The 25,961-nt window shown below is 46.0% G+C and overlaps 5 protein-coding genes across 5 annotated transcripts; 4 read left to right on the top strand and 1 right to left on the bottom strand.

The window, feature by feature from the left end:
• On the top strand, positions 547 to 2,061 carry LOC8067459 (UDP-glucose flavonoid 3-O-glucosyltransferase 7). Its single transcript, XM_002468249.1, has one exon. It carries the CDS (start codon positions 547 to 549, stop codon positions 2,059 to 2,061), a length of 1,515 nt encoding a protein of 504 aa, XP_002468294.1.
• LOC8054208 lies at positions 9,783 to 11,225 on the bottom strand. Its single transcript, XM_002465608.2, has one exon. It carries the CDS (start codon positions 11,223 to 11,225, stop codon positions 9,783 to 9,785), a length of 1,443 nt encoding a protein of 480 aa, XP_002465653.2.
• On the top strand, positions 13,131 to 16,998 carry LOC8054207 (plant intracellular Ras-group-related LRR protein 7). The gene is made up of 9 exons (XM_002468248.2): positions 13,131 to 13,339; positions 14,469 to 14,538; positions 14,848 to 14,894; positions 15,042 to 15,150; positions 15,357 to 15,442; positions 15,757 to 15,847; positions 16,326 to 16,411; positions 16,496 to 16,582; positions 16,672 to 16,998. The coding sequence occupies exons 1-9, from the start codon at positions 13,241 to 13,243 to the stop codon at positions 16,783 to 16,785; spliced, it is 789 nt and encodes a 262-aa protein (XP_002468293.1). The 5' UTR covers positions 13,131 to 13,240; the 3' UTR covers positions 16,786 to 16,998.
• Positions 17,501 to 19,394, top strand: LOC8054206 (B3 domain-containing protein Os03g0212300). Its single transcript, XM_021456299.1, has 5 exons — positions 17,501 to 17,799; positions 17,947 to 18,037; positions 18,120 to 18,405; positions 18,509 to 18,627; positions 18,729 to 19,394. Exons 2-5 carry the CDS (start codon positions 17,972 to 17,974, stop codon positions 19,050 to 19,052), a joined length of 795 nt encoding a protein of 264 aa, XP_021311974.1. The 5' UTR covers positions 17,501 to 17,799; positions 17,947 to 17,971; the 3' UTR covers positions 19,053 to 19,394.
• Positions 22,666 to 25,536, top strand: LOC110431637. Its single transcript, XM_021450841.1, has 4 exons — positions 22,666 to 22,830; positions 23,395 to 23,532; positions 23,610 to 23,807; positions 23,912 to 25,536. Exons 2-4 carry the CDS (start codon positions 23,409 to 23,411, stop codon positions 25,213 to 25,215), a joined length of 1,626 nt encoding a protein of 541 aa, XP_021306516.1. The 5' UTR covers positions 22,666 to 22,830; positions 23,395 to 23,408; the 3' UTR covers positions 25,216 to 25,536.

The raw sequence follows: 25,961 nt of genomic DNA, 5'->3' as shown, positions 1-25,961 counted from the left end.
GTTTGAAGCTGTTATCATAAAACACAGCAAATCAGCTGTGCAACCCTCAACACCACTGGTAAGCTAAACTGTCTTCTCCGTAAGCTATTCGTTGATTCAGTTTTACAGGGAATTACTGAAAAATCCAATTGTTGTGTGTTTTGTGCTGAATATTGGTCTCTAGTCAAACCAGCAAAAGGAACGTCATGACTCATGACTGACCAGAAATTATTATCACTCACAGCAAGGATGACGGGGGAAAAAATCTCTAATTGTCTCTGGATTTTTATGGTGTACCTGAGCCCTGAGATTGGCAGAGGCAAGAAATGCAATATGCATGTCCTTTAACAAACTTAACGGACAGTTATAGGATTGTAATCGTACACCATCTTTTCTTTGCCCTTGCAAAGGACATCAGTACATCACATCATCTTTGTGTTTCAGAAGGCGTACATCGCCACTATATATGACCGTTACGCATTTGCATATGCCACTCACCGTGCACGGTTGGACCCTGGTCTTTCGACCACCACTGCCATCGCAGCTCTCCTCGTGCCGATCAGCGCCATGCGGCCGTCATCGTCCATAGCATCGTCGAGGGGCACAGCGGCGCCGCGCATGTACTTCATCCCGTTCCCGACGCCGGGCCACGCGCTGCCGATGGCCGACCTCGCCCGCCTCTTCGCGTCCCGTGGCGCCGACGCCACGCTCGTCCTCACGCGCGCCAACGCCGCAAGGCTCGGTGGCCCCGTCGCCCGCGCGGCCGCCGCGGGCCTCCGCATCCGTATCATCGCGCTCACGCTGCCCGCAGAGGCCGCTGGGCTCACGGGTGGTCACGAGAGCGCCGACGACCTTCCCAACCGCGAGCTCGCCGGGCCTTTCGCCATCGCCGTTGACCTTCTCGCGCCGCTCTTCGCTGATCTCCTGCGCCGCCAGCCTGCCGACGCCGTCGTGTTCGACGGCGTCCTCCCGTGGGCAGCCACTGCCGCCTCGGAGCTCGGCATCCCGCGGTACGCGTTCACCGGCACGGGGTGCTTCGCGCTCTCGGTGCAGCGTGCTCTGCTGCTCCACAGCCCGCAGAATGGCGTGGCGTCCGACACAGAGCCGTTCCTCGTCCCGGGCCTCCCCGACGCGGTGCGGCTCACCAGGTCGAGGCTCGCCGAGGCGACGCTCCCGGGCGCGGACTCGCGTGAGTTCTTGAACCGCATGTTCGACGCCGAGCGCGCCACGACCGGGTGGGTCGTCAACTCCTTCGCTGACCTCGAGCAGAGGTACATCGAACACTACGAGAAGGACACGGGGAAGCCGGTGTTCGCCGTCGGGCCGGTCTGCCTCGTCAACGGCAACGGCGACGACACCCTGGAGCGCGGCCGCGGCGGGGAGGCCGAAACGGCCGTCGAGGCCGCGCGCGTGCTGAGGTGGCTGGACACGAAACCCGCCCGGTCGGTGGTCTACGTCTGCTTCGGCAGCCTCACCCGGTTCCCGCGGGATCAGGTGGCCGAGCTCGGCATGGGCCTCGCGGACTCCGGCGCGAACTTCGTGTGGGTCGTCGGGGACAAGAACGCGCCGCCGCCGCTCCCGGACATCGACGGCGCGGCGCCGGGCCGCGGGCTGGTGGTCAGGGGGTGGGCGCCGCAGGTAGCGGTGCTGCGGCACGCGGCGGTGGGCGCGTTCGTGACGCACTGCGGGTGGGGTGCGGTGACCGAGGCGGCGGCGGCGGGCGTCCCGGTGCTGGCGTGGCCGGTGTTCGCGGAGCAGTTCTACAACGAGGCGCTGGTGGTGGGGCTCGCGGGCACGGGCGTCTCCATGGGCGCGGAGAGGGGGTACGTGTGGGGAGGCGAGGCGCTGGGCGGGGTGGTGGTGGGCAGGGAGGCAGTGGCGGAGCGGGTGCGCAGCGCGATGGCGGGCGAGGCGCTGCGGGGGAGGGCGCGGGAGGTCGGCGAGCGCGCGCGGCGCGCGGTGGAGGCGGGAGGATCCTCGTACGAGGCCGTGGGCGCGCTGCTGGAGGATGTGCTGCGGCGTCTCAACACCTACGCCACGGCCAGGACGCCGGGACGGGGAGGACGAGGCGGGATGCCGTGATTTGAATTGAAATGGCTGGGCCTCCGTTGCTGTGTTGGTAATTTCTTTGCTCCCGCGAAATGCAAGGGATGCAAGCGGGTACTGAAATGGACTAATGCTTTGTTTCTGTTAGGAAACTAAACACTTTAGGAAAAGTCTGGACTAGTTTAAGCAAGTTTCAGGTTTTCCTATCCTAGAAGGATATGGACTCATACTAGTCCAAATTAGAACTATCATACCGTATATGGAGTATTCACTGGACTATATATTTGGAGGAGCACCCGATGTAATTGAGATCAGAAATAAGAAATAAAGAGAAGAGCTCCACCGTAACTTTGTGTCTCCTGTGTTCTTACTTTTGGCTTGTGTGATTGTGCAACGAAGAGATAGATCCTTACCGATAGTAACGTGATTACTTAATACGTTATCAGCACGAGACTCTACCATCCTCTGCACGTCGCCATCAATACAAGGTTGTGACTTGCGACCATATCGTTTTCTACATCGACGCCGAGCTTGCCGAAAAGCTACGACAGCGTCGACTTCGTTATTGCCGGTCCCGGATCTGCTTCCTCTTCACAGCTCCCGGCCTTCACTGCATCAAACTTCAACCTGCGTCACGAGATCAGCTACACTACACCGACGGCATGTAGCAATCGCGTCTTGCAGTACGCTTCTTCCAATAGAAATTGATCTGGAGTTCTTTTTCCCCAAATTTGTTCTTGCGGCTGTTCAGATCTGATTCGATTCTCTGGTAGATTTTTTATCTAAGATTAGATAGAATCATGGAGATAGTAATCCATAATCATATCTGAGGAACAGCTGTAGGTTTTTGCACTTGCAATCGATGAGGCTGGCATTTTTTTTAAGTCACCGCTTACTCATCCTAGCTAGCTAGCACATTCTGAATCTCTTATTAGTTTTTAGAAGAGCGTGGTACTGCATGACACACTAGTGGTGCCGCCGCATGGCTATCACGCTGTAAAGCGCCGCTTAATGGCTCCTGCACATGACATGAAGCCAAACTCGATTTGAGTTCATGGTCGACCGGCTGGAAGCTGTGTTCTTGTCAAATTCGATATGGCTAACTATTTTTTTTTGCAAACTATAGAAATAATAAATCTGATTCTTGAAGAATCAATTCTGCTAGGTAATTTATAAGTTATGAAATTTTACATATGAATTCTCAGATACTGAATGTTGAATTATATTTGTGCATTATTTATTTATTTATAGTTATGAGAATATAGATATGTGTATGTAACCTTTAGACATCTACAGACCACAACTGTCTTTTTGCCAACCAATATATATATATATATATATATATATATATATCATACAGATATGTCTGACATTGTCAAGCGTGAATTCACTGAGCTGTACCCGAATGGCAACAATTACCTGGCTTGGTCTATTGATGCTGAGATTATCCTTAGTGGTAAAGAACTCCTGAAGACTATTAAAACCATAGATAAGGCTGCTATTGCTTCTGATGCCGAGAAGGCACAGGCTCTGCATTTTCTTAGGCATCACCTTAGTACTACCCTGAAGAATGAGTACATGACTGAAAGAGACCCAAAAGTCTTGTGGGATTCATTGCGTGAACGCTTTGAAAATATTGAATCTATGATTCTACCCAAAGTACAACGCGATTGGCAGAACCTTCGCTATCAAGATTACAAGACTGTTGAGGACTACAATACCGCTCTATATGGGATCGTCACACGCATGAAGCTGTGCAAACTTCCTGTAGAAGATAAAGATCTCATAGAAAAAACTCTATCTACCTTTCACCCCAAGATGACTCACATTAGTCGCCAATACAAAAAGGAGAATTATAAGACTTATGTTGAGTTAAGCAATGCCATGTAGCAAGATCAAGGTGAAGATGAGACCATCATGCAGAATCATCTTTCACGGCCTACTGGAAGTATGGCTCTGCCTGAAGCAAATGCTACATCTTTCAAGAAGAAAGGTGATAAAAGGGGGAAAGGGGAACAGAAAGCTCCTGTAAAATATAATGACAAGAAGTCCAAAAACTTCAAGAAGAAGGAATGGAAATCAAAGAAGATTCCATCAGGGGGAGAATACGGTAAACAAGACCAGGAATGCTATAAGTGTGGTATGCGAGGCCACTGGTCACGTATATGTCGCACACCTAAGCATATAGTGAATTTATATCAAGAGCTCAAGAATCAGAAGAAGTCCATGCATGAAACCCATTATGTTGAAGGAAATAAATCAACACCAGAAGTGGGTGAATGTTCCAAGGCTGCAAGGGATCAGAAACCTTCCAAGTGTGAAGCAGCATCAAAAGAACAGCAGGATGGCATGAATACTGACAAAAATGAAGATCTTGACCTTGACAATTTTGAAGATGATGACCTTCTGGGAGATGAGATGATGGATGACGTGCATGGAGACTCTATGTAGTCTTCCACACTCTGTCTAGTCTTCCAGATTGTATCTTAGCTATTCTATTAAGTATTAAGTTTAAATAAGGTTGGCATTAAGATTAGGTTTTAAAAGTTCCTGCAAGAATTTGTGGTCTGTGGTGTCAGCTCATATAGGAGCTTCGGTTATTTTGTGTCCTGTAGACCTTATTAATATATTAATAATATATATATATATATATTCTCAGATTATTCGTTATATTATGTTTTTAAGCTTTTATCTGATTACTATATATTCCTGGAGTAATTTCATTTTTTTATGAATAACGTAGTACTATGGCTATGGATGAGGAAATGTGTCTGGTAGACAGCTGTACCACAAATACTATATTGCGGGATACTTGTTACTTCCAGACTCTTAGAAAGAATGAAGGAGATGTAACAACTATCGCTGGCAGCGGTAAGCATATTGTTGGCACTGGAAGGGCCACAATAATACTCCCTAATGGAACAGAACTAGTAATCCAAGAAGCATTACTTTACCCTGAATCAACTAGAACTTTGTTGAGCTTCAAAGACATACGTGCAAACAATTTCCATGTAGAAACCAATGATGATAATGGTACAGAACGCCTTATCATGACAAAAATGCACGGAGATGAAAAGACTATGGTTGAAAGCTTCCCCTCCATAAAAGATAGCCTGTACTACACATTCATAAAGCCTATTAAAGGTTTCGTTGCAATGAAAACTATCTTTAAGAACCAAGAAGCATATAGAACTTGGCATGATAGACTAGGACATCCTGGACTTCGTATGATGCAGAATATAGTTAAAAATGCTAATGGCCATAACTTGAAGACTAAAGAATTCCCAAATCAAGAAGATTTTCTTTGCCTAGCATGTGCAAAAGGGAAACTTATAACTAGACCCTCAACTTCAAAAATTCAAGCAGAATTGCCTTCATTCCTAGAAAGAATCTAGGGTGATATATGTGGACCAATTACACCCCTGTCAGGGCCATTTTGATACTTCATGGTATTGATTGATGCATCTAGTAGATGGAGTCATGTATGCCTATTATCCACTAGAAATCATGCTTTTGCACGGCTTATGTCACAAATAATTCAATTAAAAACAAATTTTCCGGATGAACGAATTAAATCCATCAGAATGGATAATGCTGGAGAATTTACCTCGAAGGTGTTCAATGATTATTGTATGGCAATGGGAATCAAAGTGGAACATTCTGTACCACACGTGCATACCCAAAATGGCCTAGCAGAGTCATTAATTAAGAGGATCAAGTTAATCGCACGGCCATTACTACAAAACTGCATGCTGCCGACCACATGTTGGGGGCACGCTGTGTTGCATGCAGCTTCACTCATACAACTAAGACCATCTGCTTATAATGAATTTTCTCCTCTACAAATAGTGCATGGCAAAGAGCCTAATATTTCCCATCTGCGTAAATTTGGATGTGTTGTATATATTCCAATACCACCACCTCAGCGTACTGCAATGGGCGCTCAACGAAAACTTGGAGTTTATGTTGGGTTTGAAAGTCCATCAATTATAAAGTACTTAGAGCCTACAACTGGGGACCTACATAAGGCTCGTTTCGTTGATAGTATTTTTAATGAAGAACATTTCCCGGCATTAGGGGGAGGAAAGTATCTCTCTCGGGATGAATGCCGAGAAATAAATTGGGAAGCCACTGGAATTCATGCAATGGATATCCGCACTAGGGAGACTGAACAAGAAGTTCAAAATATAATAGATTTGCAAAGAATTGCTAATCAACTGCCAGAAGCCTTCACCAATACAAAGGGGATTATGAAATCACATATACCAGCAGTAAATGCACCGGAAAGAATAGATATTCCTTTTGAAGAGGATATATCAAAACCATTCCATTTGAAATCTTCTACCTCAAATCCTAGGAAGAGGGGGAGTCCGAGTGCATTAGTTCAGAATGAATTCAATACTAGAGCTCCTACAAATATCTCTGAGGGACGCCTCAAGAGAAGAAAACGTGAGCCAAAGAATAAATTAAAGAACCCCATAGAAGGTGAAGGAGCTCCAATTAGAGTACCACGTGATGTGGATACACCTGAAGTGAGACTTCCTGTAGAACTTGTAGCCCATGAGAATGTGCGCACAACTAATACTCACATGGGTAGACCGGAAATTCCTGATCTAAACGCACCGGGAAATAGCGTAGATCTGGATGAAACTAAGAGAATAGAAGAGATCTCAACTAATTATGCTGAAACAGGAGTAACTTATGAAAGAAAGACTACTAATATCGACATTTATTTTGCTGAAAAGATTGCTAAAATTGATCTGGATCCAGAGCCGAAATCTATATTAGAATGCAAGAAGCGTTCTGATTGGTCAAATTGGAAAGAGGCAATCAAATCAGAATTAATCTCGCTTAATAAAAGAAATGTGTTTGGTCCTGTAGGCCTCACTCCTGAAGGGATATACCCAGTAGGTCACAAATGGGTTTTCGTCCGAAAAAGAGACGAGAACAATACGGTGGTACGATATAAAGCGAGATTAGTAGCATAAGGGTTTACGCAGAGACCCGGCATCGATTTCAATGAAACTTACTCTCCTGTTATGGATGGAATAACATTCCGGTACTTAATCTCATTGGCAGTAAATATGAATTTGCAGATGAAACTAATGGATGTTGTGACCGCATATTTATATGGGTCATTGGATACTGAAATATATATGAAAGTCCCTGAAGGAATTAAAGTACCTAAAGAAGAAGAACGCAACATGTATAGTGTAAAATTAAAAAGGTCATTATATGGCCTTAAACAATCCGGTAGGATGTGGTACAACCGGTTTAGTGAATACCTCATGAAGAAGGGATTTATGAATAATGAAGATTGTCCTTGTGTGTTTATTAGAAAATCAAACAAGGGATTCTGTATAGTCTCTGTTTATGTAGATGATCTGAATATCATTGGAACCACAAAGGATATTGAGGAAGCTAGTTCTTACCTAAAATCTGAATTTGAAATGAAAGATTTAGGTAAAACTAAGTATTGCTTAGGCCTGCAGATTGAGCATACCCATGAAGGGATACTTGTACACCAATGAGCTTATACCAAAAAGGTATTAAATAAGTTTAATATGGAAGACGCATACCCACTTAGGACACCTATGGCTGGAAGATCATTAGATGTTGAAAAGGATATTTTTAGACCCAGAGAAGAAAATGAAAAAGTATTAGGAACCGAATATCCATACTTAAGTGCCATCGGAGCCTTAATGTATCTAGCGAATGGTACTAGGCCTGATATTTCTTTTGCTGTTAATCTCCTAGCAAGATTCAGCTCAGCTCCTACTTTACGACACTGGAAGGGTATTAAACATATTCTCAGATACCTGAGAGGTACTGAAGATCTTGGGTTATTTTTCCAAAAAAATCAAGATTTCAGTTTAGTGGGTTATGCTGATGCAGGGTATTTGTCTGATCCACATAATGCAATATCTCAAACTGGATATGTATTTTTGTGTGGTGGTACTGCGATTTCCTGGAAATCGACAAAACAGACTATGGTGGCAACTTCGACAAACCACTCAGAAATTATAGCATTATTTGAAGCAGCTAAGGAATGCACTTGGCTTAGACGCATCACACAGCATGTGCAAAATGCGTGTGGTATAAATACTATTAATTCTCCGACTATTATTTTTGAAGATAATGCAGCTTGTGTTGCACAAATACAAACAGGATATGTAAAGTCGAATATCACGAAGCATATTTTGCCTAAATTGTTTTTCACGCATGAATTACAAAAGAAAGAAGAAATTTCAGTGACTCTTACCAAGTCATGTGACAATCTAGCAGATATATTCACTAAATCTTTGCCTACAAGCCCTTTTGAAAAGTGTGTACGTGGCATTGGTTTGAGACGCCTCCGAGAAGTACAGAGCTTAAAGGGGGGAACTTAATTGAGATTCTAGTTTCTGTTTGTGTCTAGAAGACAAAATAATTCATTCTAGCAGAATGATTAGTAATCTAGCAGATTATTATAACATTGTACTCTTTTCCTTTATGAGTTTTTCTTTGATATAAAGGTTTCTCATTTAAAGGTTTTTAATGAGACAGTGTGTGCAACATAAGTACGGTGTATATGTTTTATTCTTTTTTCCCATTGGGTTTTTGGATAAATCATATATGTCGTGGTATTCGTCCAAGGGGGAGTGTTAGGAAACTAAACACTTTAGGAAAAGTCTGGACTAGTTTAAGCAAGTTTCAGGTTTTCCTATCCTAGAAGGATATGGACTCATACCAAATTAGAACTATCATACCGTATATGGAGTATTCACTGGACTATATATTTGGAGGAGCACCCGATGTAATTGAGATCAGAAATAAGAAATAAAGAGAAGAGCTCCACCGTAACTTTGTGTCTCCTGTGTTCTTACTTTTGGCTTGTGTGATTGTGCAACGACCTTACCAATAGTAATGTGATTACTTAATAGTTTGGTTTACGTCCCAAACTCTCCTAACCAAAAGTCTGACTTGCTGCACTCACTACGGCCAGTATTTGATTCTTGACGTATATCTGGCGTGCCACACTTTTATACGGTTATTCGTACTTTCTACGCTAAATATTTGACGACCAAAATGCTAGGCAGAAGAAAAATCAGGTTGCGAGAGGGGAGCGAAACACATCTCCAAAAGAATTCACAAAATTTGCTCTCTATATTATAGTTTGAGTCATTTGAGTAAAAGTCGTTTTTCTATATCTTTGCACCCTTTGATAATATTTTTACATCTTGTGTGCAACCCTAGAGAGCGATCACCGCTCTCCATTTTTTGCTAAAGAGATATTCAAAATAAAAGATATCTAAGGCTATTGGAGTTGCTAGAATCCATATTGCTCGGTAAACGTAAAGAGCGTGAGCATCCATATCAGAACTTCATAGAAGGGTGAACGTGCATGCATATCATAATAGAAAAAGATCTTGCGAAATTTCATCATTCCAAGCTGATGGGTCATCTAAGCTACCAAATCAAACGCTCACAAGTCAAACCTCCCCTAGTCACAAAAAAAAAAGTCATACCTCCCCTATAAGAAACTGCTCACATGGGCGGATGGGCCATACAAATGCACAATTGCATTGTCCACCGGTTGACATTTTGGGGAAAAAAATTCAAACACATTATATGGCATGCCATCGGCTGAACTGAAAGGGTACCAAAGTCAAGCCACTATACATCAACACACTCTGATATTTCATCTGTCTTTTTGCTTTCATTTTTTATTTTGGGAGAGTCAAGAGTCCAAAGGCATACCACCATCCATATGCATGTTATGATGCACTCATATCCCGGATCTCACATTTGCAAACATAGCTACGGTACGGTGGAATCCGAGATTTCCAGAACAGGATCTCGTACTCCCCTCGTGGATGAGCACACCGAGCTAGCATATCTGAAAACGGTATCTCCGGAACCTCCTCCTGCGACCCTCTCTCGTAAATGTCGTAGAGCATACAGTACTTGTCAGGTCTCTCTTGCACTATGCTCCAGGTAACTCGAGGACGATCCCAGCTGGTGGGCTTGATATCATCTGGGTACTCACCAAACAAGGAGACATTCTTGGCCATGTACTCCCTTGTTCTCCAAAGAGCTCTGCGCCAACTCCGAGCGCTGAAATTCTCTCTCAGCACGACGGCGCCAACGACGTTTGCAAACATGAAAGATCCTTGCATCAGGTTCGCCATCTCCATAGCTAGAGACGCCAGCTCTGGATACTGCCCCGGATCATCGCTTCCGAATAGGACTGTCCTGAAGAAGTACCAGTAGGCTTCGATGGGCAAACATTTTAGCCTGAGAGCAGGTGTTGTCCCAAGCCTCGCAATCTTCTCTGACCGGCTGGTGACGATCATTCTACTCCCCTTCGGCATGCTTCCCTTGGAAGAATGATGCAGCAGCCTGCTCCATGTCTCTTCGTTCACGTCCTCTAAGAGCTCGATGACAATCAACAACTTCTTCTTCTTCTTCCCTACGGCTTCCTCGTTCCGGTGCCTGATCACGCAGTTGTCTCTGAAACTGGTCACTGCCTCGTCTTTAAGGTCATTCCGAGTATAGAACAGTATCAAAGAGAAGTGGTCGCGCACCCTTTCGTCGCAGCAAACATGCTCCACGAGAGTGCTCTTGCCGATGTGCGCTGGGCCAACGATGGGGAGAACACCCAGTGTTGTTGTTGTTGCTGCTGCTGCTGCACCAGGAGGCTCCTCCGTCTGCAGCAAGAACTCCATGACTCTCTCCTTCTCCATGTGGCGGCCAAACATGCACCTGTCTATGAACAGATGGGCGCTGTAGGGCTGCTGGTGCAACGGAGGGTAGCTCGCCGGGTTGAACGTGGACAGTGCGAATACGTGGCGGCTCATCACCGCCGCGGCTTCGTCGTCGTCCTCGTCCTCGTCCTTGCGCCCGTCGTCTGCTCCTCTGGGCGCGGCTTGGCACCTGATGGCGTCGAGGACATAGTAGCCCCGGAGCGTCTCGTTCCTCAGGGACTCGAGCTGCCGGAGCATGGCAGGGCTCGTGACGTGCCGCCGCTCGGCCTCCTCCACTATCGTGCCGCTCCTCAGCAGAAGGTGGCACAGCCGCCGCAGCAGGCCCTCCTGCGCAGCCGCCGTCGTCTGCTTCTCGCGCTTCTTGGCGAGCAAGAAGGACACGGACCTGCTCACGACGTCGCTCAGCACCGCATTGGAGAGCATCTCCATTGCAGTCTTTGAACACCACGCCATCTGTTGGAGCTAGACTGTGTGCAAGAACTCTGCAAGGGAAAGGAAGGGAAGGGACGAGCTGAGCAGCGTGTTGGATGGTGCACAAGCTGCTATTAAATATTGTTGATGTGTGGCGGCTGCTATTCATCAGTGGAGTGGCAGAAAGCGTCAAGCCGCCTGGGTTGAAGTTGAATTTTCAACAATGACCCTTTCCAAAAAAGATAAATAAAAATGAAGCCATCAAACAAACCAAAGTTGGTACTTGTAGTTACAAAGCTACGGCCTAGGGTACATCTGTAGCTACAGAAGGGCTGCATCGTGTCGTGGAGCAAGTCGTCGAATTTGCCATGTTCAAATCCAACCTCAATAGGATCCAAGACGACGAGGCGGGCTACAATATTTGTTTAGGTACATACTCCCTCCGTCCCAAATTATAAGTCGTCCCAAATTATAAGTCATTCCAAGAATCTTGAAGAGTCAAAGTTTTTTAAGTTTGACTAAATTTATATAGCAAAATAATAACATTTTTGGTACCAACTAAGTATCGTTAAATTCTTTGTTAGTTATATTTTCATAGTGTACCTATTTTATGACATAAATTTTTATATTTTTTGTCAAATTTGAAAATGCTTTGACTCTCCAAGATTCTTGGAATGACTTATAATTTGGAACGGAGGAAGTACTTATTTTTATACTACCTAGATTTTTTTTTCAAGTCTAGCAGTACTATCTAAATTTTGGCTCCTAAATTTAGCTTAACAGCCAATGACATGTGGAGCCCATATGTCATCCCTTGCCTTCCTACCTTTGCCATCCACAAACTCGGACAAGCAGTGAGGTCTAGTTGGGGAGAGAAGGGGAGCATGCAAGCACGCCTGGCCAGCGAGAGAAGGTGGGAGGAGGAGGAGAAGAGAGGAGCATGCAGGCATGGCTCATCGGTAAAAGGAGGCGAGAGGAGGAGAGGCCGAGCGTTAATCTAAGCCATGGAGGAGGTCATCCACATCAAATCTCTATCCCACGGTGCTGTTAGGGAGAGCGTCACTATGTGGATCTACTGCTCGGCATTAGAGAGGTCGCCGTCATTGGGGGTGCCGAGCTAGCCACCAATGGAGCCACACCGCCTAGAGAAGATGGGGGCACCGGTGAAGATATGGCGTGTTGGGAGCTCATGTGCGAGGCCACGACAACAGGAGGACGTCGAGGAGGGCCTCGAGATGGGGCCTGGAGGGCCGCTGTTGGTGAGGGCCACCGCCGGTGAGGACCGCTGCGGGGGCTGACGCAGGCAAGGGGAAGGTGAAGGCGAGAGCAGTGTCGCGTGATTCTGTGCGTGTCGAAGATGAGAGAGACATGAAGGAAAAATAGTTAGCAAGATTTGTTGGCACAACAGATGAAGATAGTGGGAGGGAAAAATTATTAGGCCAACAAAAATAGGTAATCAAGTAGGTTGTCTATTGAAGTAATGTTTTTGGCCTCCACTAGCCAAAGATAGGATAAGTAGTGGATTTAGATAGCTTGTTGGAGTTGCTCTAAATGAACCCCTATCCTATTTTGAGGGGTTAAAAATTAAAATATGCTATCCATCCGAACTCCTATTTTAGCCATCCACAGATAAACTATATGTGTTATTTCTTTCAAAATTTATTTTTTATGTTAATTTGTTGTGTTATATGGACTTGCCGCAGATTTTGTTAAAAACAAGACGTTGTCAAATATGAGGAACTTTGTCGAGGACAGATTTTTACTCGACCCGCACCTTCCGCGGCCGTTACGATCCATAGTCCGGTCGGAGCCGGAGAGGTATCCTGAGACGCCAAGGTAAGCGCACCCTCAGGCCCACCTGTCGGCGAGAGAGCCAGACGGTTTGACCCTACTGGACAGTGAGACCACTTGGCGTCGTAGCACACGATTCCCGGCTGTTGGTATACTGTAGATCCCATCCCACCGCCCCCGTCCGGCCCGTCCCCGCCTCTGCCTCCATCTAAAGTCGCCGACGACGACCCAGCCAAAAGTCCACAGCCTTTTCCAAGGAGAAAGGGATGGGCTGTTGCAGCAGCCGGAGCTCCGATTCGCCGGCCAGCCGCGTGACGCGGTGGCGCTCCACAGGGATCGTCGCGCTCCGGGACGCCAGATTGAAGGTTCGCGCCATCTCTCCCCCAAACTTTGCCCGTCGTCGTAATTATGATTTTTTATTTTTCGATTCTCCCAGCGTTTCTTAGGCTTCGTCCAATTTTGTGCCCGTCCAGTGATTCTGAGTTACTAGAATATGTCATGGTGAAAGAATTATGAATGGCCTTTGTAGGCTGGCCTCGCCTGGGGAGATTTCCATGGCAAAGTACTACTAGTAGCTAGTACAGTAGTAATACTCCATCGTCGTTAACAAGTGTTGAGTTATTTCTTGGTGTTCTGCTTCTGCAGTATTATTGGTACCAATATAATCTCCAATTGTTAGGAGTAAACATCTATCCTCTCCATCAATTGACACATGATGAGCAGAACTCCTGCTGGCTGCATATTATATATGAAAATTATGTAATAAAAGGATAGTGAACTGCTATTAGGGTTTGTGTTTCTAGACATGCACGTAATGTTTCATTTGTCAGACACAATTTAGTTCTGGTCCTGATTGCCGTGTCGTGACCCACAGCTGAATTGGTTCTTGATGTGTACAAACGCATGTATAGTGAAAATCAAATAGGGATCGGAGTATATTTGGTATCTGGGTTACAAGGAATTATACAAGCATTTCCCCTCACAACTCAGAAAGTACCATCTGTTGCTAAACCTTTAAATATTGCAAAACATTTGTTATGCTCCACACAACCAGTCACTATTTCAGTAATGTATACTTCTTCAGTAGCATTTGAAGGGGACTTTTGTGGTTAAGCACGTTATCACTGCTCGGTAGCTTGTGAGATTTCAGCGATATTTTTTTCTGCAGAGGATAGGTTGAGAATGTGTATCCCTAATTCCTGATATATAAGATTGATGCACAAACATTTAAAGTTCAAGGTCTGACACTAGTACTTGTTCAGTTGCTTATCATTCTGTATATTTTTCTACTATATCTCTTCACATTTGAGAGATGGATATATTGCCAATTTATATGTGATGCCTCTACAATCACAAGTAGACTTTCTCGAACATGCAGGAGAGCTGCATATCTTTGTATTATTGGGAAAAGCACAAGTAGACTTTGTACACCTCTTTTACTGAATGTCACGTTTTTCTCTTCCAGTGTTGTTTTATGTAAGTGTTCTCTTGCAGGAAGTGCCAAATGAAGTTCTACAAGTGGGCAATTCCTTGAGAACTCTGGACTTGACAAATAACAAGCTAGGTAATCAGAATTTATTCGTACCTGTTTGTTACATTCAGCTTTCAATGGACATATCACAAGCACAAAAGGAATTTTGTGTTTTACTAATCTTCAATGTCAGTGTTTGTTTTTCTTTCATTTGTTGGTACTTTCTCCTCTTTTATGAAACAGATAAAGATTATTCTTAGCACCTCGCATGGGCATAGTTTCTGAATATGAATCCAAATAACCTCACCTACTATAAACTGCATGTGCTCATTTTTTGATATATTTTTAAAATTTATTATGCTTCCTATGAGCAGTGTTAATTGTTTCTATTTTATGTTGCAGTTGAGATTCCCCAGGAAATTGGCAGACTTGTGAATATGCAAAGGCTTGTAAGAGTTTCCATTATTAGAAGTCATCATATTTATTATCTGATTAGAAATGCATACTGAAAGAATGGTTCTTCCTTCTAATGTTTCCCTGTCTTCTGCATTATGGTTGTTTGGAGTGAACTATTTTGTCCTTTTCTGTTTCTGTAGGTTTTGGCTGGTAATTTGATTGAAAACATCCCAGCTAATATTGGATACCTGCGGAATCTTAAAATCCTCACACTTGACAGAAATAGGATCTCTATCTTGCCTGAAGAATGTTAGTTCCTGCAAACCTATCTTTCTCTAACACAAATACACATGGTAGTGAAATATGCAAAGTGTTATTAGTATTATATGTTTAGCTACAACAACTAACCTTTGTCAAGGTGTTACAACCTTCATCTTAGCAATTAGAGATTTATAACAGTCATACTCTAATTATTATGGCCTCCATTTCTAACCTTTCCTTTTTTTTTCATCCAGTGGGTTTGCTGTCAAACCTTCAGCAACTTTCTGTTTCTCAAAATTCTTTACTGTACCTGCCTAAGAGTGTAGGAGATTTGCGCAATGTAAGTTTCTGGTTTGGCTCAAAGATGCCGAAATCTTTTTCTTATTTTTGGAAATCCTTGAGAGTCATGTCTGGTCACTAAAAAAATATGGATAGAGTTCTGCTTTAGGATATACGACAGAAACAAGAATTTATTGTTTTGTTTTGTCAAATATAAATATCTTGATTCTAAATTTCATTATCTGAAACTAGTTCATCTTGATAAATTCCATAAATCTTTCCATTCATAGCAAAAGTTTTCTGAAGTTTTTGTTTATAATGGTCAGTGCTCTATCTGATCACTGGGGTACTGTAATTTTACTTTGTGCAATGCAGATGTCACTACTTAATGTATCTGATAACAAACTGAAGGGACTTCCAGAATCAATTGGAGCTTGCAGTTCCCTGGAAGAATTTCAGGCCAATGGTATTCATCAGTTCCTGCAATTCTACCATGATCTCATTTCCGTCCCCCACCCCCTCCTTTCCTTTCATGAGCATGCACTCAAGAACAATGCTATACGATTAATCCTATGTGGTATTTTTAGCTTCTTACAATTCGCCAATCTACAAAAAAGTTGGGTGTCCCAATCGTATCCTCCTAGGATGCTCTCCTCCTTTATTATTGGAGTAAAGGTAGACCTTGCTCTGTTTGGAACGCAAACTCAGCATGCACCACAGCAGAACATGGGTGCTGCAGAACATTTATCTTTCTCATCTCCTATGCTAGTACCTACAGTCCACTTGACAGGGGAAAGCCATGTACGCTTTTGTGCACCTGTGGTGAAATAAATTAAATAGGATTTAGGCATGTAGCCATTGATAACAGATACAAAATACAGCATGTTTCATTTCCTTTAGCATCTCCTACCTCTGGAATTAATCTTGAAGCAAAATATATTCAGGAAACGCTATTGAAGATGTGCCATCGTCAATTTGCAACCTAGTTTGCCTTAAATCCTTATCACTTAATGGCAACAAAATTCGTCAGGTAATGTATTATGTACTGATATTTTTTGTTCAGTTACAACGAAATCGCAACAGCCTGTCACCCAACCTGAACTTGCATTTTCAGCTTCCGCAAAACTTACTGAAAGACTGCACGGCTCTTCAGAATTTATCGCTGCACGACAACCCAATCACAAGGGACCAGTTCCAACAAGTAAGTTGCATGAAGCACCTAGAGTTTTCCTGCACCCTATTAAATCTTGGCTTGGTTATAGTCCCTTTTCTTTTTCGTATTTGTTGCAGATGGATGGATTTGAAGAGTTTGAGGCGCGCAGAAGGAAGAAATTCGACAAGCAGATTGATTCAAGGGTCATGATGGGCTCCACGGCCCTGGATGAAGGGGTTGATTTCCACTGATTTTAGAGCTCAAGTGACTCCCATTCTTTCTAATTGGTCAGGACCAATTGTAGATCTGTACATATCAGTCTCACATCCCGCAAAGAAAAACAACAGACACGCATATTATAACACATATAAATGAACCGAATCTGTCATTTTTTCTTGCACTAACGCTGTAATTGGCGCTGTACTTACATCTTTATGTTCATATATGGAAACGTATTGATTGCATGTGGTGCACTTTGCCATCTTTTGCTCTGCTACTGGTGAGGTCCATCTTGCCAGCTACCGTTGCAAAGACATGCTAACTGAGTCTGCAGTAGTACAGTACTTGGCTATGACAACAAAGGTTCCACCCTGATGATGCAAGGGAGAAAAGAAATTCAATCGTGACTCGTGAACAGGACATCACCATCTTGCCTACAAGGGCTAGTTGAAGCAACGGTTGGGCTTAGTTCCTGGAACTATGCAGTTTGCAAGAGTGGATCACAGCTGCTATGAGAAGACGGCTGAGAATACGAATAAATGTGAGGCTTGTCACGCTCTACATAACTGAACGGCAGCTCGATTAGATAGCATCCGGAAAAAAAAAAACTCTTGAGAATGCTACTATTCCAACTGGATTGATCTCTAATTAAGTTTGAGAAATGACAAATCTTGCTTCAGAAATGATTTATGTGAGCTCTGGTATTACTCTGAACAAGGCAAGCAGTGCCATGTGACCCTCTGAACCTGATCACTCGATATAGCTAGCAATCACGCGCCTTGCCCATCTCTTACCCCAGCTCTTCTTTCGGTGCAACCTCCAGGGTACACTCCATATAGCCCGCCATCGGCCCATCGCTCTCGGTCCAGTACTACAGTGGTGCCCCCATCTTCTTCTACCATCTCTCTCTGCCTTTCCTCTTCCCTTCTGCTTTCTTGCCGATCCATCGAGCGCCCGGAGACTAGAGTTCGCGGTGACGCCATGCCGGCTGGAGTTGCACGGCCACCGTAAGGCTCCAGCAGGGAGCGGACGGCAGCACCCAACAGGTTTGCCTCGCATCGCATCCACTGCTCTTCTGTTTATACATGATCTTTGAAACAACAAAAAAACATAGGAATAGGAACGCCCTGAATTCGACTCACAGTATATCCCATGCCAAAACTAAAGCCAGCAAGGTGCTTATATCTGCACAGAGCTGGGACTGGGACGAAGGAGGAGATGGCAGGTCTGAGCGACTTCGAGTTTTTCAAGATCCTGATCCCAGGGATGTACGAGGAAGCACTGGTAATAAGGGGGTTTTTGCTCTGAGGCTCGGCTGGGCCAAGGTCTTTCTCTCTGCTTAACCTGCTGACTGTCTTCCGCGCAGAGGCTGCCCACAAAGTTCGGTGAGATCCTCGGAGCTCGCCGGGATCTGAAGCTGCGGCTCACCGGCGGAGAGATGATGCCGCTGTGGGACGTGGAAGTCTTCGTCGACGAGAAGAACGGCGACATGTACCTCCACAAAGGCTGGAAAAAGTTCGCCCGCGCACACGACCTCCGCAAAGGGTACATGCTCGTCTTCCGCTACGACGACGACGGCCGTGGCGACCTCGTCGTCACGGTCTTTGACCTCACCACCTGCCGCAAGGAGTACCTGCACGCCGGCGCCGGTGGTATATACGTCCCCTTCCATCCAACATCTCTCGTCTGCAGCGTGGTCTAAAAGGACAGTGACAAACATAAAACCTTCTGCTCGTCGTCGTCGTGTGCCCACAGGCGGCGGAAACACCAACCCTGGCGCCGGCGGCGGACGCTCGCTGCCCATCGCGGAGCCGTCGCATTTCGCCGTGACCCTCCGGCAGTGCAACCTGGAGGCGAAGCAGAACCAGTACCTGGTGAGCCGTCTCACTCTCGTCTCTCATGTCGATCGAATTCTTTCGCTTCGCCACGCACCACTCGTGTCTCTCTCAGCATCGTCTCATGTCTTGCGACGCAGAACGTGCCCGTGGAGTTTCAGGACGCGCACGGGTACGTCCGCCGGCGCCGGGTGGAGCTGCAGATGGGCGGGCGCTCATGGATGGTGAACCTGAAGCGCAGCAAGCGGCTGCTCGGCGACCGCTCGTCCTTCAAGTACGGGTGGCATCAGTTCTGCGTCGACAACGGTCTCAAGGTCGGCGACGTCTGCTTCTTCCGGGTGATCCGCGAGGGCAGCCGTTGCGGCGACGACGACGAAGATGAAGAGTGGGAGCCGGAGGAGGAGGACGATGAGCACGTGCTCAAGGTGGAGGTACGCAAGAAGAACGGCACGTTCGTCTCCTGATCTCATCGCAACCAATAAGTCGATGAGAGCAGTTCCTGCCACACTGTCAGTAGGAAATCATTAGTTATTAGGAGTACTGTGCTTCTGATGGATTAGATTGTTCGTCTGAACCTGTCATTGGCGTGATTGTCTCTGTTCTAGAATTACTCTATTCTAGTGTTATTATATATGCTGGTGGGTTTGATGGGAATTGTAATCAGACGAACAGCGTCCAAAATAAGTTAGCAACTCGTACTACTCTGATGGTGGTCATGGAATCCCTATAAAAGCATTTGTTCATAAAAAGCTTAGATTGTGTTGCTCGTACTTGATGTACAGTAATCAAAATTATTCTTGAAAGAAGATTTGTGCAGGACACGGAGAGTAGTGCTGTCTGTCCCTGTCCCAATTGTCTGTGCTGTCGAACTGGCAGGCGGGCAGGCGGCGGCACGTCATCTCGTCTTGCAGCTGACCCACCCCAGTCTAACAAGAATGCAATGTGGTTGATCTTGACGTCGCATAGGAGGTCATGTAATGTACTTGGACACCCCTAAGCAATTCTTACTTCTCATAAAATATTTTCAGGGAAGGGTTACTGCATGCGCATGCGACACATCGCATATGTGATTGTAATAAGTCAAATGATTTCCCATCGCATATGCATTGTATAGCAGTGATTAGGCTAACTAAGCCTTGTACTACCAATTAGCAACGGTGTTCAAGAAAGGGGAATGCACATGGACGGAGGCACGCAACATTGCAGAGCAAGGGCAGCGGCATGCGTGCATGGACAGAGCCACAGAGGCAGCATCAGCATCGCTTGATTCCACAGAGTGACATCTCACTCATGGCCTCATGGGTAGGCTGTACTCCGTAGGCGTCAACTTTCCTGCCCCGTTCCCTTTGCTGCTTTGCACACAACACTATGCTATGCAAACCTTGGCCACACTATGTTCATGGCATTTTTCTCTTTTGGTAGCGACAAGTGTGGATAGCTCCCATGTGATTGTTTGAAACTTTGAACAAAGAAGCTTGTTGCTTGTGGGCACTCTCTCTGTTCTGTGTGTCTCAATCTCAATGGACCTCGACCCACTTGTGGAGGCGATATGCGCGGACGATGGCCCTCCTCGTGTCCTTCGACCCGATGCTGGAGGAGCTCCTAGCCACCGCCGCATTCGTCGTGAACTGCTCTATTGAGACGGTCGCACCCATGGGGTTCACGGAGCCGCCTCTGGTGGCGGCTTCCCCTCGCCTTAGCCGTCAGCGCAGGAGTTGGCGCAGCTCACGCCTCCTCGAGTGGGTCAGCTCGATGTCTACATTGACGACAACACGCCCACGCTGGGCGAGCCCGCTCAACGCCTCACATGGTTTCTTGATGAGGCACGGGTCGTGCAGGAGCCACCTCTGATTGCCTCTTCACCACAACAGATGGCGAGAACCAGGAGGTCGTTGCCTATCAAACGCAAGAGCAAACGAATCGCCGCCCAACCGTTGCCACACATATCGTCCTCCAAGCGGGGCGAGGTATTCCTCATGCAACGGTTAGGGATTGTGTCGCCGCCCGCTCCGGTTTCACCTGCGCCACCTTGTTGTCGACCCAGGTGGAGGCCCTTGATGCGCTGTTTCTAGCGTTCAAAGAGTGCGTGCGAGAGCTCTTCGTGGAAGATCTCGACGATGTTCGCACGTTCGTTGTTTCCTTTTATGTAATATCGAACTGGGGGACAGTCTCCTATGTTGGTTCACTTGTTAGACCACCTAGCGCGCTAGATTTGTACCGGAAACTATTCTCTTTTGAAAGGATCTAATTGGCCTAGAGGGGGGGTGAATAGGCGTATCTAAAAAACCTGAAACTCAAAAACTCAAGTTGCGGAAGTTAAATGCCTGTCGGTACTACCGACAGTTTGGGCCGGTACAACTGGTGTAAGACAGCCAGTACTACCGACGTAACTGCTGGTACTACCGACGCCCTAAGAGAGCTACGAAATCAGAGTATATTGAGTTTTGATTTCAGATCTGAGAGTTACCCCACTCTCCTAGATGTAGTAGAGGGTGATGTTGAGGTTCCCCTTGGCTCGGTTCTTCTCCAAATGTAGATCGGCCCTTGTTCACCTATGAAAGGGAGTAGAGATGAAGAACACGAAGAACACAAGAACAAGGGTAGTCGATGCTACCTCCACAGCAAGACAAGATATTTTTTCCCGAGGTTCGGCAATCCCCACAAAGGAGTTCCTACGTCCCCGTTGTTGAGGTGACCACGAAGGTCTGACCACTTAGGTCTCCTCCCCAAGCAACCACTGAGGTTAGCTCGAGATTTCCACTAAGAATCAAAGGGGGATACAAACACTTTGGGGTGCCCTCACAAATGAAACAACACAGGCAACCACGAAGAACGCCTAGCCGGCTAGGGTTCCAAGAACCCAAGAGTAACAAATGCAAACCAAACCGGCAAGACGAAGAAACCAAGTGCTCGAGTCACAAATCGAAGCTCCCAACTCTCTAATCTCACTTCTCTAGCTCGAATCTCTCAAGGAGTGAAGTCTAGGAGCAAACAGGAAAAGAGAGTGGGTGAGTCAAAGCTTGGAGACTATTTTCTCAGATCTAGAGTTGAAGGAATGGGAGAGCTAATGGTTAGAAATGAGGGAAGAGCTATTTATACATAGGTCCTGAACAACTGCCAGTACTACCGGGGCAACCACCGGTACCACCGGCTACCTCAGATCTAACGGTAAGAAGTCTCTAGGATTTGCGAGAAATAAGCCTACCGGTACCACTGGGCTTTTGTCGGTACTACCGACCATTGCCGGTACCACCGGTGGAAGGCCGGTACCACCGGCAGTTCAAATCTCCGCAACCAAAGTCAGCGCAGATTTGGCCTGCCGGTACTACCGACGTTTCACACCGGTACTACTGGTGCTGGCCGGTACCACCGGCCCGAGCCCGGTACTACCGGTAGTTCATTTTCTCGCAAAACTCAGGAGAAGGGCTGGCACTGCCGGTACCACCGGCCCTGAGGGTTGGTACTACCGGGTCACCCTGGCAGAGAAGAAAATTCCTAGTTGTTTCATGCATGCAAGTGTGTCTCTCAAGCGCAAAACCTAAGATGACCTGAGCACCTTTATCCTCATCTTACCAACTCAATTTGCATCCCTCTTGATAGTGCGGCGTTTCCTATAACTCAAACAAGAAATAAAACTAGGTAGCTTCTTGAGTTGAAACGTCGCTCAAATGAAGAAATTTTGGGGGCGCTCTGATTCACCAAATGTGTTGCTTTGATTCCATCAATGAACTAGCATCTGTAGATTACACTTGATAGACATGTTAGTTTCTATTTTGATTGTCATTAATTATCAAAACCCACACCGGGAGCGAATGCACTTACATCTTTTTAATAGCAATGATGCATATTGGAGAAAAAATGGACCCTTGTCAAAAAAAAATCTCAATGGACGAAGCTCTCATGTTCAAACGGGCCTGTTCTTCTCTGCCCCTGGGCCACACGCAGTACAGCCTATGGGCCTCGGCCTGTTAGTGTGTGAACGGAATAGCGGCCCAGAACACGCCGCGCGGTCGACATGGTCGCGAATCGCGATTTCGCTGCCTCTTTTTTCTTTTCCCGTTTTTATAAATAAATCAGCCCGAAAAAAGGACGCGGTCGTGGACCGAACAGACCTTTCCCCAAAATTTCCCCTCCCCCCGCACCGAACAAACTCTCGATCCGATCCCGATCTCTGCAGGGCGCCGCCTCGGCTCACCGATCCGGCCCCGGATCCGCTCGTCGCTCGACGGGATCTCTCGATCGGTACCACCTTTGCCCCCTCTCTTTGATTCCGCAGGTTCCCGAGGTTAGGGTTTGTGGGGGTGGGTTTCGGGCCCCGATCCGCTCGATTGAGGACGGATTTTACACGGGGGCGCCGGATCTATGCGTGTCCTGTAGGTTTCACCTCGGATTGTTGCGATTTCTCGCGTCAATTTTGCGTGATTTTTTCTGGTGGTCGGATGCGTGGCTAGGGTTTCGTTCGGTCCAGAGGTGTTTGACTCGTATTCGCGAATTCGTTAGGGTTTCTTGCCACGATGTTCGAGCCTGTTGCTTCAATTAATTATTGCACGAACAGAAACGTCGTATGTTACTCGTTACAGGCGGCAGGCAATTCATCTATGCCCTTCATCATGGTAGTTGAATAATATGCACTGTGCATTTGGTTTGAGTGACCACAATAAGGTGTTAATTTGACCTAGCATATAGCTTAAATCATTTATTGTTCCTCCTGAATTGGTGCTTTCCTTTCAGTTTCGTCCTGTTGACTGTTTGCTAATTAATAACTAGGCCATGTTTGTAATTAATTATTTCATTCTATCCTCTCAGGAGTCTGGACAAGCATGCTGCATCAGGAGAACAGTGAGGCTTTCGTGAGGCACCACTCTGAGCAGCTTGCATGTAGCAACATGAGGGGAGCAGATAATGGTCGTCCGAATTTCCTTCCTGAGAAATGCCAGATTGCAGGTATTGACTGAGCAGCGTCCTCTTTACTGCACTAGACATTTGTCTTGACTCTAATACAGGCTTAGTTTGTCCTGAAGTTTGCCAAAGGGGTGAAAAAGTTGACCTATTTGATGAAGAGTTGGTACAAGGTGTTCATCTAGCCAATCCTACTGTTCATTCACCATTGGTGCCAAGTGGTGTCAAAGAAACACCTATAGTTGATCATAACAAGAGACCTGCATCCAGTGACATGCTGGATATAGTTGAATGCAAACGGCTGAAGCAGGAAGATCAAAGTAATAACTCCATCCTCCCTTTACCAGTAAATAAACTTGTCTTTCCTGAAAGTTTGTGTATGCAGAGGCAGTTAGATAATGTACTTGTCTTTCTTTTATTCCAGTTGTAACTAAGGAAGACAACCATACATCTGCTGTGGAGGATTTTCGTGAGTACCCAACATACACGACTTGTGAAAGAAGCTTTGACTCACCACTGTATGAGAGCGAGGAAAGTGAAGATGAGGGTGTAGATTCACCTCTCCATTATTCACATGCTCACACCTATGTGGAGGATGATCTATGGCCTGCCAGCTTTCATCAATCTGTGGGCCCTTTTCCCTCGAGGAAAGCTGTTCCTATTGGGCCAAATCATCAGGCTGAATTACCTGAGTGCAGGCCATTTAGTGGAAGGACTGAAGAAGGAGAAAGTGTCAAGTGGATCAGAAACGGTGTTATTCCAATGCCTGGTACTGATGCATCGTCTTTGGTGTTGGAACCTGTTCACTGCAAGGCAGGCTGTGAGTGTCTTGACGAAGGTTCAATCAATTGTGTGAAAAAGCATGTGAGGGAAGCAAGAGAAAAGCTGAAGGGTTCTGTTGGTTCAGACGCCTTCAGAGAGTTGGGTTTCTATGATATGGGAGAAGAGGTTGCCTCAAGGTGGACAGAAGAGGAGGAACATTTGTTCCAGCAAGTGGTCTTGGCAAACCCCGCTTCTCTGCGTAGAAACTTTTGGGACGAACTCCCTCTTGCTTTCCCTTCCAAGTCCAGCAAAGAACTAGTGAGCTACTACTTCAATGTCTTCATGTTGAGGAAGAGGGCTGAGCAGAACAGGTTCGACCCAATGAACATCGACAGTGACGATGACGAATGGCAGGCAGGTGGTGATGGTGAGTTTCCAATCACAGGAAGAGCTGACGAATACTTGCCAACTGAGTCCCTTACTGATCAAGATGATATTGCATGCAATCCAGTTCCTCTAGAGGAGGATTTCTATGAAGATTCTGATGATGAGGATGAGCTTGACAATGCCAGTGGAGACAGGCATAATGGTTGTCAGAGGGCCAGCATGTTGTCAGAGGGCCATCCTGTAATGTCATTTATAGATAATAATCAACAGACGTTCAAGCTAGATGCAGATGCACAGGATGACTCTTGCACATCATTTGAGGCTCATCAGGTTGGTGTTGAAGGTGGTACACATACTGATATTGCTGATGGCAGTCACTACAGGAGTGACGGCTTTGGTGGCGGTGCAGAGCATGGGTTCTTTGGTGATCATTGTGACACAAAAGAGTGGGACTTCGGTTTCAGTACCGGTTGGGAGAAGCATGATTTTTTGTCAACAAACAATGTCATAGAAGAGGTGTTCGGGAAGGGCTCCAGTGAAGATGGAAGTGACACTGCTACTGGCCAGGGCCTTCTCTGAGCCAGGCGGAGGCTTCTTTTCAGCTGCGATACTGTAACAGCCCTCCTGGTCTCTGAATTTGTACAGCAAGTAGTTGGCTATTTTGATTTAATGCCTCACTTGTTCTTATAGGAATCTCTCACCCCTGTCCTTGGATCATCATCTGCTTGCGATTTTGATCGCATGATTAATGTAAATCCCTAGATGATATCATCTGTCGATGATCTGTTGTTAGGCTGTAGCCATGTACGTATTATCTTTGTTGTGACGGTGTCTCTTGACCTGAGCATTTTTTCCATGTGCCAGCGAGGGTCATGTAATAAAAGTTGTTCCTTGACCCAAGATATCTCTCACCCGGTGTGCGAATGAGTGTAACCAGCCCGTCGATGTGCTCTCAAACGTCATTTTTCATCTGAAATTTGTTGTCGTTTCCGCTCCTCGTTTGTCATCACTTCCTTTAAACACGGCTCGCATCGTTTTATGATTGTTACGGAGGTTCCCTTAAATCATAAGGGCAGCCGCTGCACGGGCTAGCACTCCTCTTCCCCATCCTCCACACGCATCACCCTCACGTCTCCAAACATTTCTAGGAGGAAGAACCGAGGGAGGAAGGAGGAGATGTTGGCTCAAGCACGCCGGCACCGAATATTTCTTCTACATGCCTCTACTGTCTTTGTGCGTTACGGATAATAAATATTCGTTTAGCCAGATTTGTTTAAAATCAATAAAGTGTGACAATTCTAACACGTGAAAGTATTTCACAACCT

Source organism: Sorghum bicolor, chromosome 1 (genome assembly GCF_000003195.3).
Source record: "Sorghum bicolor cultivar BTx623 chromosome 1, Sorghum_bicolor_NCBIv3, whole genome shotgun sequence".
NCBI lineage: Eukaryota > Viridiplantae > Streptophyta > Magnoliopsida > Poales > Poaceae > Sorghum > Sorghum bicolor.
The sequence above is the reverse complement of the archived record's forward strand: the minus strand, read 5'-3'. Positions and strand labels throughout refer to the sequence as shown.

Excerpts from the sequence above, each read along its gene's own strand:
- LOC110431637 (XM_021450841.1), top strand. The coding sequence starts at position 23,409 with ATGCTGCATCAGGAGAACAGTGAGGCTTTCGTGAGGCACCACTCTGAG. Across the intron at positions 23,533-23,609 it reads TGAGAAATGCCAGATTGCAG|TTTGCCAAAGGGGTGAAAAA; the intron begins GTATTGACTGAG and ends TTTGTCCTGAAG. Across the intron at positions 23,808-23,911 it reads GCTGAAGCAGGAAGATCAAA|TTGTAACTAAGGAAGACAAC; the intron begins GTAATAACTCCA and ends CTTTTATTCCAG.
- LOC8054206 (XM_021456299.1), top strand. The coding sequence starts at position 17,972 with ATGGCAGGTCTGAGCGACTTCGAGTTTTTCAAGATCCTGATCCCAGGG. Across the intron at positions 18,038-18,119 it reads GGATGTACGAGGAAGCACTG|AGGCTGCCCACAAAGTTCGG; the intron begins GTAATAAGGGGG and ends TCTTCCGCGCAG. Across the intron at positions 18,628-18,728 it reads CGAAGCAGAACCAGTACCTG|AACGTGCCCGTGGAGTTTCA; the intron begins GTGAGCCGTCTC and ends CTTGCGACGCAG.
- LOC8054207 (XM_002468248.2), top strand. The coding sequence starts at position 13,241 with ATGGGCTGTTGCAGCAGCCGGAGCTCCGATTCGCCGGCCAGCCGCGTG. Across the intron at positions 15,443-15,756 it reads GTGTAGGAGATTTGCGCAAT|ATGTCACTACTTAATGTATC; the intron begins GTAAGTTTCTGG and ends TGTGCAATGCAG. Across the intron at positions 15,848-16,325 it reads GGAAGAATTTCAGGCCAATG|GAAACGCTATTGAAGATGTG; the intron begins GTATTCATCAGT and ends AAATATATTCAG.
- LOC8067459 (XM_002468249.1), top strand. The coding sequence starts at position 547 with ATGCGGCCGTCATCGTCCATAGCATCGTCGAGGGGCACAGCGGCGCCG.
- LOC8054208 (XM_002465608.2), bottom strand. The coding sequence starts at position 11,225 with ATGGCGTGGTGTTCAAAGACTGCAATGGAGATGCTCTCCAATGCGGTG.